The following is a 10,275-nucleotide window of genomic DNA, read 5'->3' on the forward strand; positions in this document are numbered from 1 at the left end:
ACTTCTGGAGATCTATGATTCATAACCTTGTGGCTAGAAATGAGATGTCAAAAGAGGACAAGATCACTCACGTTCCTCCTCCCGTCGGGTTCCCTCTCCTGGGCCAATTAACAACAGGCACATGGAGAAAAGAACCCAGAATTATCCCATAATCACACAAAGATCTGTTCACATACGATGGCCCAAGGAGGCAGGGCCTGCCCATGAGTCACCATTATCTACATAATGCAGCCTAACTATCCTGTTTTGCTTTTAGCTATTCAAGACTTTTCCGACCATGGAGAAGTCCTGTGGCATGGGCTGTTTCCCAACAGTATCTTGACTGAATCACTGAGTGTCATGCTAGAGGAGTGGGACCTGGTTGACTCCTCTTCCCTGGTGTCCAGGTGCCCAGGAACCCCTATGTGGTAGTGGGATCCAGATCTAAGAAAGCACAGCTCTTGTGTGGCCTCATGGGGAGTACGTGCCTCACTGGGCTGGTTCTAAATTGTTCCAGGGTCAAGCCAGGAGGCATAAAGAACCTGCTCTTTCATCTTCCAACATTTTTTTTCGGTAATAACCCAATTCCCTGATTAAAACATCTACAGTGGTGTCTTACGTTTTTCAAAGCATAACTCAAACATTTTTTCCTTTAGAAAAACCTAAGTCTCCTAAAACCGGGTTCCCAACCCCTGGGCCATGGACTGGTACCGGTCCATGGCCTGTTAGTAACTGGGCTGCACAGCAGGAGGTGAGTGGCAGGCGACCAAGCATTAGCGCCTGAGCTCTGCCTCCTGTCAGATCAGCAGTGGCATTAGATTCTCATAGGAGTGTGAACCTTATTGTGAACTGTGCATGCAAGGGATCTAGGTTGCTCGCTCCTATGAGAATCTAATGCCTGATGACTTGTCAGTGTCTCCCATCACCCTCAGATGGGACTGTCTAGTTGCAGGAAAACAAGCTCAGGGCTCCTACTGACTCTACATTATGGTCAGTTGTATAATTACTTCATTATATATTACAATGTAATAATATAAATAAAGTCCACAATAAATGTAACGCGCTTGAATCATCCTGAAACCACCCCTCCAAAAAATTGTCTTCCATGAAACCGGTCCCTGATGCCAAAAATGTTGGGAACCACTGTCCTAGAAAGCATAGTTTCCTCCCTGACTTTTAGCATTTTGTATGTTTCTTTCAGCACTAACCACAATAGTTATCTTCAAATCTGTTTATTCATTGTTACTAAATCTTAGGATCCTTTAGCGCAGGAACCTTTCTCGCTCCCTAGTCCCACCCTGGACCTCACAACATTCTTTGAACACGGGAAGGGTTCAATAAATATTTGTTAAAGATCCCTTGGAGTTTGGCTTAAAAAGATTTAAGATCTAAAACTGAGGAAGGCAGATCTTTGAGGTAAGGCAAACATAGCCTGCCGATATGGCAGGAAGTAGAAATGGGCAGACCAAGTAGAGAAGGAAAACAGTTCATCTTTCTGGGACACTTGGAGTAGTATGTAAGAGTAGGATAAAAAGTAGGATATAGGAGTCCAAATTTCCATCAAATCTATAGATCGATTTTCTTTGCATTAATTAAGACTTCTGGTGGAGTGCGGTGGCTCATGCCTATAATCCCAGCACTTTGGGAGGCCCAGGTGGGTGGATCACCGGAGATCAGGAGTTCGAGACCAGCTGGCCAACATGATGAAACTCTGTCTCTACTAAAAATACAAAAATTAGCTGGGCATGGTAGCGGGCACCTGTAATCCCAGCTACTTGGGAGGCTGAAGCAGGAGAATCACTTAAACCTGGGAGGCCAAGTTTGCAGTGAGCCAAGATCATGCCATTGCACTCTAGCCTGGGTGACAAGAGTGAAACTCAGTCTCAAAAAAAAAAAAAAAAAAGACTTATTTGTTGTTGCTAAAATGCAAAGATTCTGGGCTTATGAAGAAACTAATACTCTAGTAGGAATGCTTGAAATAAAACTATCTACCACTAACTGAAACCTAAGTATCAGGTTGCCCATTTTGTGTTGCTGTAATAGAATACCACAGACTGAGTAATTTATAAAGCAAAGCAGCCTATTTCATGGTTCTGGAGGATAAGAAGTCTAATCTCAAGATCCCGGCATTTGGTGAGTCTTTTTCCTGTATCATCTCTTGGTAGAGGGAAATGGGGCGTGAGGGCAAGATGTTGAACTTGCCTCAACCTCAAGCCCTTTTATAATCAGTATTAATCCATTCATAAAGTTGGAACCTCCATGGCCAGCCAGCCATTAGGCTTCACTTCCTGATATGGTTGCATTGTGGATTCAGTTTCCAATACATGCTTTTTGGAGGACACATTCAAACCACAGTACAGGTACTTTATATTAGCTTTATAATGACTCTCCCAAGAAAACAATGTCACGTACAAGATGAGGAACTGGAGCCCAGACAGGTGAAGCCCCACCGTGTGTCACACAGGAAGAAATGGCTAAGTAAAAATTCACACCCAGGACTCCCTGGACTTTCTCACCGCACATATTGCCTTCTCACTGGATATCACCTGACAGAATGAGACTCAGGTGATTACAGGGATTCACCAGGGAAAAGGGGAAAGTCGGCATGACCAGAACTAGAACAAGGGCCAGTGAATGCAGTTCTGGGTGGACCATGGCATTGGAAGCCCAAGGATAGCTTGAATGTGGTTAAAAAATTAAAAGAACAAGGCACAAAACACACAAATGAAATACAAATGATGCTCAAACACAGCTTTTATTTTACTTCAAAGTTTACCTGAGATCAGCTTGGGAAGGTGAGGGGAATGAAGCAGATGCTGTTAAAGGGCCATGGGAGAGAAAAGGTATCTGTGGGAAGAGAATAATCTCTTTTGACTCCATGTGCTGCCTCACAGACACACTGGAGTAGAGATTGGGCCCCCAAGGCCTCAGGTAGCCCCGTGCCTATGGCTTTGCTGGGTGCAGCCTACGTGGCTGCTCGAATGGGTTGCAGGATGGTGCCTGAAGCTTTCCCAAGGGGGCGTTGCATGCTGCCACCGACTCCACAGTTCTGGGGTCCTGGTGGTGGTCAGGTCCTGCTCCCACCGCTCCACAAGGCACTCTCTCCTGTGGCCTGGATCCACTAGATACTAGACATTTCCCTGGTGGGGGCCCTCTGTGGCAGCTGCACCTCACATTTCCACTTGGCATCACTCTAGTGGAGGCTCTCTGTGGGCTGGGCATGCTAGCTCAGTTCTCTTTTCCTCTTCTTATAAAGCCACCAGTCCCATTCCTGTGATAACCCATTAATCCATTAACCCATGAATGAAGGCACAGCCTTATGATCCAATCACATCTCAAAGGGCCCACCTTTCAGTATTGCCACATTAGGGATTAAGTCTCAACATGAGTGTTGGAGGGAACATTCAAACCACAGCAGTATGAAAACAATATTCAACTCCAAGGTATATGGTCAAGATTACAGGTGGTAAGGAATAGGCTAGAGAATAGGAATAGGCTGAATTTGCTAGAGATGTGCTGTGGAATTATCTGTATTTCTAGCTATGGCCTTAGCTTCCTCAATTCCATTTCATTGCAAGAATATGAAAAATTAAATTGAGATCCAGGTTCTTTTTTTATTTTTTAATTTTTATTTTTTGAGATGGAGTCTCACCCTGTCACCCAGGCTGGAGTGCAGTCGCACAATCCTGGCTCACTGCAACCTCCGCCTCCCGGGTTGACGCCATTCTCCTGCCTCTGCCTCCTGAGTAGCTGGGACTACAAGCGCCCGCCTCCGCGCCCAGCTAATTTTTTGTATTTTTTAGTAGAGACGGGGTTTCACCATGTTAGCCAGGATGGTTTCAATCTCCTGACCTCGTGATCTGCCCTCCTCGGCCTCCCTAAGTACTGGGATTACAGGCATGAGCTGCCGCACTCTGCCCAGGTTCTTATTGTTAATAGAAAAGTAAGAGAACAGGGAAGGAACACAGGTCAGTGTGAGGAAGGGGGTCATGGTAGACACAGAGGTGGACTGTTTCTCTACCTCCTCACATTGTGCTAACAGGGACACAGACAGATTCAGAGGCCCTTGCAAAAAGAGAAGCCAGAGTCCCCTAAGACACAAAGGGGAGGCGTGAAGAAATCCTGCATCTCAGTCGCACACAAGGCAGCTGTCTCAGGCTACGGAAGAAAATAGTCATGAAGAAATTCAGGTCAGTCACGGTAAATGATGACACTCTGAACAGCCCACCACACACTCAAAAATTCTGAATCAAAAAATCCCCACAACCCAGTCCTGTCCCCTCTGCCCCACCCTCCACCCACTTCAGACCCCCAGATCTCACCTTTACAAGCTGTGAGAGACTCAGATCCCTGGGCACTGTCGCTCCCTGGGGTAGAACAAAAACAAGACCTGGTCAGAGCCCACAGGAGATGTGGTGCAGGAGGAATTATGGGGTGGGCGAACTCCTCCACACTCCTGTCCTGTACTTACATTTAGCCTTAGAGTAGCTCCCTCCTTTTCCACCTGTTGGAAGAAAATGTCCTGTGAGGGGCCAGGGAGGAGGCAGGGCCATAAGGTCCTAGAGGAACCTCCTAGTTTTGGATCCCAGAGAAGTTTCCAGAACTGTGATTGCAGACCCAGGGCAGGATCAGGAAACCTGAAGAAAGAAGGTGTGGGTCCTGGACCAACTGCCCTTCTGAGGTCTGTCCTCAGCAGGGACCTTCCCCTGTGACCTGTGACTGCTGGGATCAGGTCCCCATCACCACAATAGTCAAGGTGATAAATCTGTCCTTCATTGTCACACGTGCTTTACAAAAGGGTAGGTGTGGCTGGGTGTGGTGGCTCACGCCTGTAATCCCAGCACTTTGGAAGGCCGAGGCAGGCAGATCACAAGGTCAGGAGTTCGAGACCAGCCTGGCCAACATAGTGAAACCCCGTCTCTACTAAAAATACAAAAAAAAAAAAAAATTAGCCGGGTGTGGTGGCTAGCATGTGTAGTCCCAGCTACTAGGGAGGCTGAGGCAGGAGAATTGCTTGAACCTGGGAGGCGGAGGTTGCAGTGAGCAGAAACCACACCATTGCACTCTAGCCTGGGTGACAGAGCCAAGACTCTGTCTCAAAAAAAAAAGAGTAGGTGCTGGCACACAGGGCCCCAGGCTGGGTAGGCCCGTATGTGTGGATGGTGCTTCCCAGTAACGAGGCAGGACACACTTCTACCTAGGGCTTGAAACACCCAGTGGGACAAGAAAACTCAGACCCCACCCTTCTCCATTCCCCACCTGAGCTCTTCTTCCTCCACATCACAGCAGCAACCACAGCTCCAGGGACCATAGTTCCAAGGAGAACCACCAGGCCAGCAACGATGCTCACGATGGAGATGGTGGGCTGGGAAGCCGGCTCTGGGAAAAGAGGGGAACTTAAGGGGCACTGACCCCCAGGCCTCAGCCCTGACCCTGTGGAAGGGCTCCAGAAGGGCTCCTGCTTTCCCTGAGAAGAGACATGACCTCCCATCCCCCTCCTTACCCCATCTCAGGGTAAGGGGCTCAGGTAGCCCCTCATGCTGCACATGGCACGTGTATCTCTGCTCCTCTCCAGAAGGCACCACCACAGCTGTCCACTTCTGGAAGGTTCCATCCCCTGCAGGCCTGGTCTCCACAAGCTCCGTGTCGTGGGTCTGGTCCTCCCCATCCCGCTGCCAGGTCAGTGTGATCTCCGCAGGGTAGAAGCCCAGGGCCCAGCACCTCAGGGTGGCCTCATGGTCAGAGATGGGGTGGTGGGTCACATGTGTCTTTGGGGGATCTGAGGGGAAGAGTCAGAAAATTCAGGCACTTTGTATCTTTCATGGGACACTCCAGCAGCACCCATGTGACCATCCTTAGTAGGAAGAGGACAATTATAGTAGGAGAAGAGGACAAAACCTTGACACCAGACTGGACTTAGGGATCTGGGATAGCCTCTTATTCCTTGGAAAGTTCTAGAATCGGGGTGAAATAGCCCAGGGTAGAAGGTGAAAAGGGATTTCGGGTCCTGGCCTGTGTGGATGCTGAGTGACTGAGAAAAGCTGGAGTCAGACCTCCAAAAATTCTTGGTGTGGAGCTGAGAATCAGGCACGAGAGAAACTCCCCCATGATTCCTAACACTGGGAGTCAAAGAGAACTGCCCATCAGTTCATTTGAAGGATGGAATCTCCAGCAAGACTAGATTCCTTAACTGCCCCTGAGAGAGGGCTGGCCCTTTAAGAGAGTCACTCTGTGGTATAGGATCTCCTGTACCTGGGGTGACAGCTCCCTGTCCTGATCTAAGGGAGGAGCGGTATTCTGGCCTCCATCCCTGTTTCTTCTACTGTTTGAGGTCTGTCAGCTGTGGGCACAGTCCTAGACCAAGAAGGAGATGGGAGAGTAGCCCTGTGGACCCTCTTACCCAAGCGCTGCAGCGTCTCCTTCCCCTTCTCCAGGTATTTGCGGAGCCACTCCACGCATGTGTCTTCCAGGTAGGCTCTCTGGTGCTCCGCCTCACAGGCATCATTTGACTTTCGCTCGGAGATCTGAGCCGCCGGGTCCACCGCGGTCCAGGAGCTCAGGTCTTCATTCAGGGTGAGATAATCCTTGCCGTCGTAGGCGAACTGTTCATACCCGCGGAGGAAGCTCCCGTCGGGCCCCAGGTCGCAGCCATGCATCCACTGCAGGGTGTGAGACCCTGGCCCCGCCCCCTAGTCAGTCCCGCCCACCGAGCCCCGCCCCCGTCGCCACCAACCTGTGGGGATTTTGGCCTAAACTGAAAATGAAACCGGGTAAAGGAGCCTGGGACTCTAGCGGGTCGAGGGTCTGTGCGGGTTCCGCAGCCTTGGGGTGAATCTGGGACCCGAAGATTCGAGGGGACCCGCGCCGTCCGTGGGGAATGGGGAGGGGTCGTGACCTGCTCCCCTGGCCGGGGTCACTCACCGGCCTTGCTCTGATTGTAGTAGCCGCGCAGGGTCCGCAGGTTCACCCGGAAAGTCTGTGCGGTGTCCCTGGCGCTCCGTGTCTCCCGGTCCCAATAGTCTGGCCCCTCCTGCTCCATCCACGGCGCCCGCGGCTCCATCCTCGGACTCGCGGCGTCGTTGTCGAAGCGCACGAACTGGGTGTCGTCCACGTAGCCCACAGAGATGAAGCGGGGCTCCCCGCGGCCGGGCCGGGACACGGAAGTGTGGAAATACTTCAAGGAGTGGGAGCCTGGGGGCGAGGAGGGGCTGAGACCGGCCCGACCCTCCTCCGGGCGCGTCTCCCCGAGTCCTGCGCCCCCGCCGGGCCAGCCCCTCTCTACTCCCGGTAGAGGCCGTTTCCATCCCGACCCCGCACTCACCCGCCCAGGTCTGGGTAAGGGCCAGGGCCTCCGAGAGGAGTAAAAGGAGGGTTCCATCTGCCATGATCCCAGTCAGAGTCCGGAGAGCCTCTTGAATCTGGGTGGGGACTTTATTATAGTCGGGAGTCGTGGCGACGCTCATTGGCTTCTCTAGAAACCCGACACCCATTGGGAATGAGAACTGAGTCTGCGTCATGAGTATCCAGGAAGAAGTACACGACCAGGTTATGAGAGGAAATGGAAACTGCAGAGTGTGGAATCACCAACGCTCCTAAGTTTCCACACTCTGCCCTTGGGGCCTGAGACCCTGAGAGCCACGCCCGGGGACCTGGAACATTGCCCTGCGCTCTCACCTCCTGACCCGAGCGCTCTTTGTCACACTATCTCCCTGAGTCCTGGCCCAGGGACTGTGTAAATTGTGTAAATCAGTGGCTTTTTTCGTGTGTGTGTGTGTGTGTGTGTGTGTGTGTGTGTGTGTGTGTGTTTGGGAGCTGTGTGTGTGTGTGTTGGGGCGGGGGTGGTCTCGCTCTGTTGACCAGGCTGGTCTCGAACTTCTGGACTAAAGCGATCCTCCCATCTCGGCCTCTCAAAGCGCTAGGATTACCCGCGTGAGCCACTCTGCCCGGCTTTTTTTTTTTTTTTTTTTACGCTGTCGCCCAGGCTGGAGTGCAGTGCCGCGATCTTGGCTCACTGCAACAGCCTTCTCCCAGGTTCAAGCAATTCTCCTTCCTCAGCCTCCCAAGTAACTGGAACTACAGGCGTGCGCCACCACGCCCAGCTAATTTTTGTGTTTTTAGTAGAGATGAGGTTTCACCATGTTGGCCAGGATGGTCTTGATCTCTTGACTGGAAATAACATCTCTTTAATGAAAAAAAACCTAATTTTTAATTTTTCCAAAATAAACAATGTATAGGCCGGGCACGGTGGCTCACGCCTGTAATTGCAGCATTTGGTAGGCTGAGGCAGGCAGATCACGAGGTCAGGAGTTCAAGACTAACCTGGCCAACATGATGAAACCCCGTCTCTACTAACAATACAAAAATTAGCCGGGTGTGGTGGTATGTGCCTGTAGTTCCAGCTACTCTGGAGGCTGAGACAGGAGAATTGCTTGAACCCGGAAGGTGGTGGTTGCAGTGAGCCGAGATCACACCACTGCACTCCAGCCTGGGCGACAGAGTGAGATGTCTCCGGAAAAAAACAAGAAACAAAAAACAAAAACAAAAAAACAGGATCTGCTTCAAGAAGTTGCCTTTGTAGTCAAACCAGCTGAGACTCATTACAACCAAGAGAGCCGGCCAAATGACTTCAAAAAGACCTCATGCTTCATTGTAATCCGGTTTCCAGGCTAAATTGCACTTCCATCCGTGCCATGACAGTTGACAATCTCCATGACAATGATTAGAAGAAGTCCTAGAAGGACCGAAAGGAAAGCTGTATTACCGGTTTGGAGAAGTTCACTGCCTGTTCCCATAAAACATATGAATATTCCTCCCCCTCACTTTTAATGCCCAACCCCTTCATTAGAGCAATCCTACATTTTAGCCCCCTCACCCCTCACTAGCCGCCTCACTAGTGGAGAAGTTGATTTGGGAGAGCTGCTCTCCTCTTTACAAGTCCTGTGCAGGAAATAAAGCTTGCTCTGCTTGAAGCTCACTTTCGGTTTCATGTATTGGCTCTGCGACTCCCAGTGAGGAAAGATCCCACCTTCTGCAGCTACCAAGATTTTTGGTAACAAGAAGAGTGATTATTTTTCATTTTCCTAAGTGTTGTTCTTGCAAAATTTTGCAAGCGTCATTCTTGGCTCATAGCACACATTCTCTTATTTATTTATTTTTTAAATTTTAACTTTCATTTTAGATACAGGGGGTGGCCGGGCCTGGTGGCTCACGCCCGTAATCCCAGTCGGGAGTTTGAGACCAGCCGGATCAATATGGAGAAACCCCGTCTCTACTAAAAATACAAAATTAGCTGGGGGTGGTGGCGCATGCCTGTAATCCCAGCTACTCAGGAGGCTGAGGCAGGAGAATCGCTTGAACCCGGGAAGCGCAGGTTGCGATGAGCCGAGATCACGCCATTGCGCTCCAGCCTGAGCAACAAGAGTGAAATTGCCCCCCCTCCAAAAAAAAGAAAAAAATAGATACAGGGGGTACATGTGCCGGTTCGTTACATGGGTATGTTGTCTGATGCTGAGGTTTGGGGTATGGATCCTGTCACTCAGGTAGTGAACATAGTACCCACGGGTAGTTTTTCAGCCCACGTCCCCACCCTCCCCACTCTAGTCGTCTGCAGTGTCTGTTGTACGCATGTTTATGTCCATGTGTGCTCAGTGTTTAGCTCCCAATTATAAGTGAGAAGATGCAGTATTTGGTTTTCTGTTCCTGCATTAATGCACTTCGGATTATGGCCTCCAGCTGCATCCCAGCCATTCTCTTACTTTGATTGAAGTGTATATGTTAAAAAATCTAGCCTTACACAAATATTGAGTTGAAAAAGGAAGGATTTCTTTTCTTTTTTTTTTTTTTTTAGATATTTGAAATACAACTTTATTCTGATTCTAAACGAAAAGGAATGGGAATGACGGTAACAAACAAGATTTCACCACTGAATATTGTGATGTGACTGTAGCAGTCTCAAGGAATCAACTGTGTTCCAAAACAGCTAAATATGCAGGTCCAAACAATGAAGGTATTTTGTGAATTGCCACATTCACTGCGAAGCCCACTCATCTCCTTCAGCATCCCACAGATGAAGCACATGTTCCGCTTAGCTAGATAATAATGAGGTGGCACACACGCTGCACCGCTGACATCACAGGACAGCTGCCTATAAAACTAGACTTCTGACGCTGGGCTCCAGCTTCATTCTCACAGGTCATCATCCTCGTCCGGGAGAGCAGTTGTCTGAGCAACCTCTAAGTCGTGCTCATACTGTGCTGCCAAAGCTGGGTCCATGACAATTTCCGGTGGGGCGAGAGC

At 49.9% G+C, this 10,275-nt stretch overlaps 2 protein-coding genes across 17 annotated transcripts in view; both read right to left on the reverse strand.

The window, feature by feature from the left end:
- Positions 1-2,715: 2,715 nt before the first annotated feature.
- LOC129473821 (patr class I histocompatibility antigen, alpha chain E) lies at positions 2,716-8,691 on the reverse strand. Of its 16 annotated transcripts, none has more exons than XM_063632621.1 (8): positions 7,301-8,691; positions 6,901-7,170; positions 6,380-6,655; positions 5,483-5,758; positions 5,239-5,358; positions 4,451-4,483; positions 4,302-4,346; positions 2,716-4,137 (listed from the first exon to the last, which is right to left on the reverse strand). In XM_063632621.1, exons 1-8 carry the CDS (start codon positions 7,494-7,496, stop codon positions 4,133-4,135), a joined length of 1,221 nt encoding a protein of 406 aa, XP_063488691.1. In that variant the 5' UTR covers positions 7,497-8,691; the 3' UTR covers positions 2,716-4,132. The 16 variants fall into 16 exon arrangements, with proteins under 16 accessions (XP_063488691.1, XP_063488688.1, XP_055120760.2 ...); XM_063632618.1 differs by having other exon boundaries at positions 2,716-2,826; positions 7,301-7,455; XM_055264785.2 differs by having other exon boundaries at positions 2,716-2,826; positions 4,451-4,501; positions 7,301-7,455.
- Positions 8,692-9,799: 1,108 nt separating this feature from the next.
- The window catches only part of LOC129473829 (GTP-binding nuclear protein Ran-like), a 1,062-nt gene continuing 586 nt past the window's right edge, over positions 9,800-10,275 (reverse strand). The window contains exon 1 of the mRNA XM_055264800.2: positions 9,800-10,275. This exon is cut by the window's right edge and continues 586 nt beyond it. Within this exon, the coding sequence (XP_055120775.1) occupies positions 10,165-10,275 (111 nt within the window). The 3' untranslated portion in view covers positions 9,800-10,164.

This window comes from Symphalangus syndactylus, chromosome 23 (genome assembly GCF_028878055.3).
Source record: "Symphalangus syndactylus isolate Jambi chromosome 23, NHGRI_mSymSyn1-v2.1_pri, whole genome shotgun sequence".
Lineage (NCBI taxonomy): Eukaryota > Metazoa > Chordata > Mammalia > Primates > Hylobatidae > Symphalangus > Symphalangus syndactylus.

Coding starts and splice junctions, on each gene's coding strand:
- LOC129473821 (XM_063632616.1), bottom strand. CDS start 7,357: ATGGAACCCTCCTTTTACTCCTCTCGGAGGCCCTGGCCCTTACCCAGA. Junction 6,656..6,900: donor CTACAATCAGAGCAAGGCCG/GTGAGTGACCCC, acceptor GGGCGGGGCCAG/GGTCTCACACCCTGCAGTGG. Junction 5,359..5,482: donor GCCCCTTACCCTGAGATGGG/GTAAGGAGGGGG, acceptor CTCTTTTCCCAG/AGCCGGCTTCCCAGCCCACC.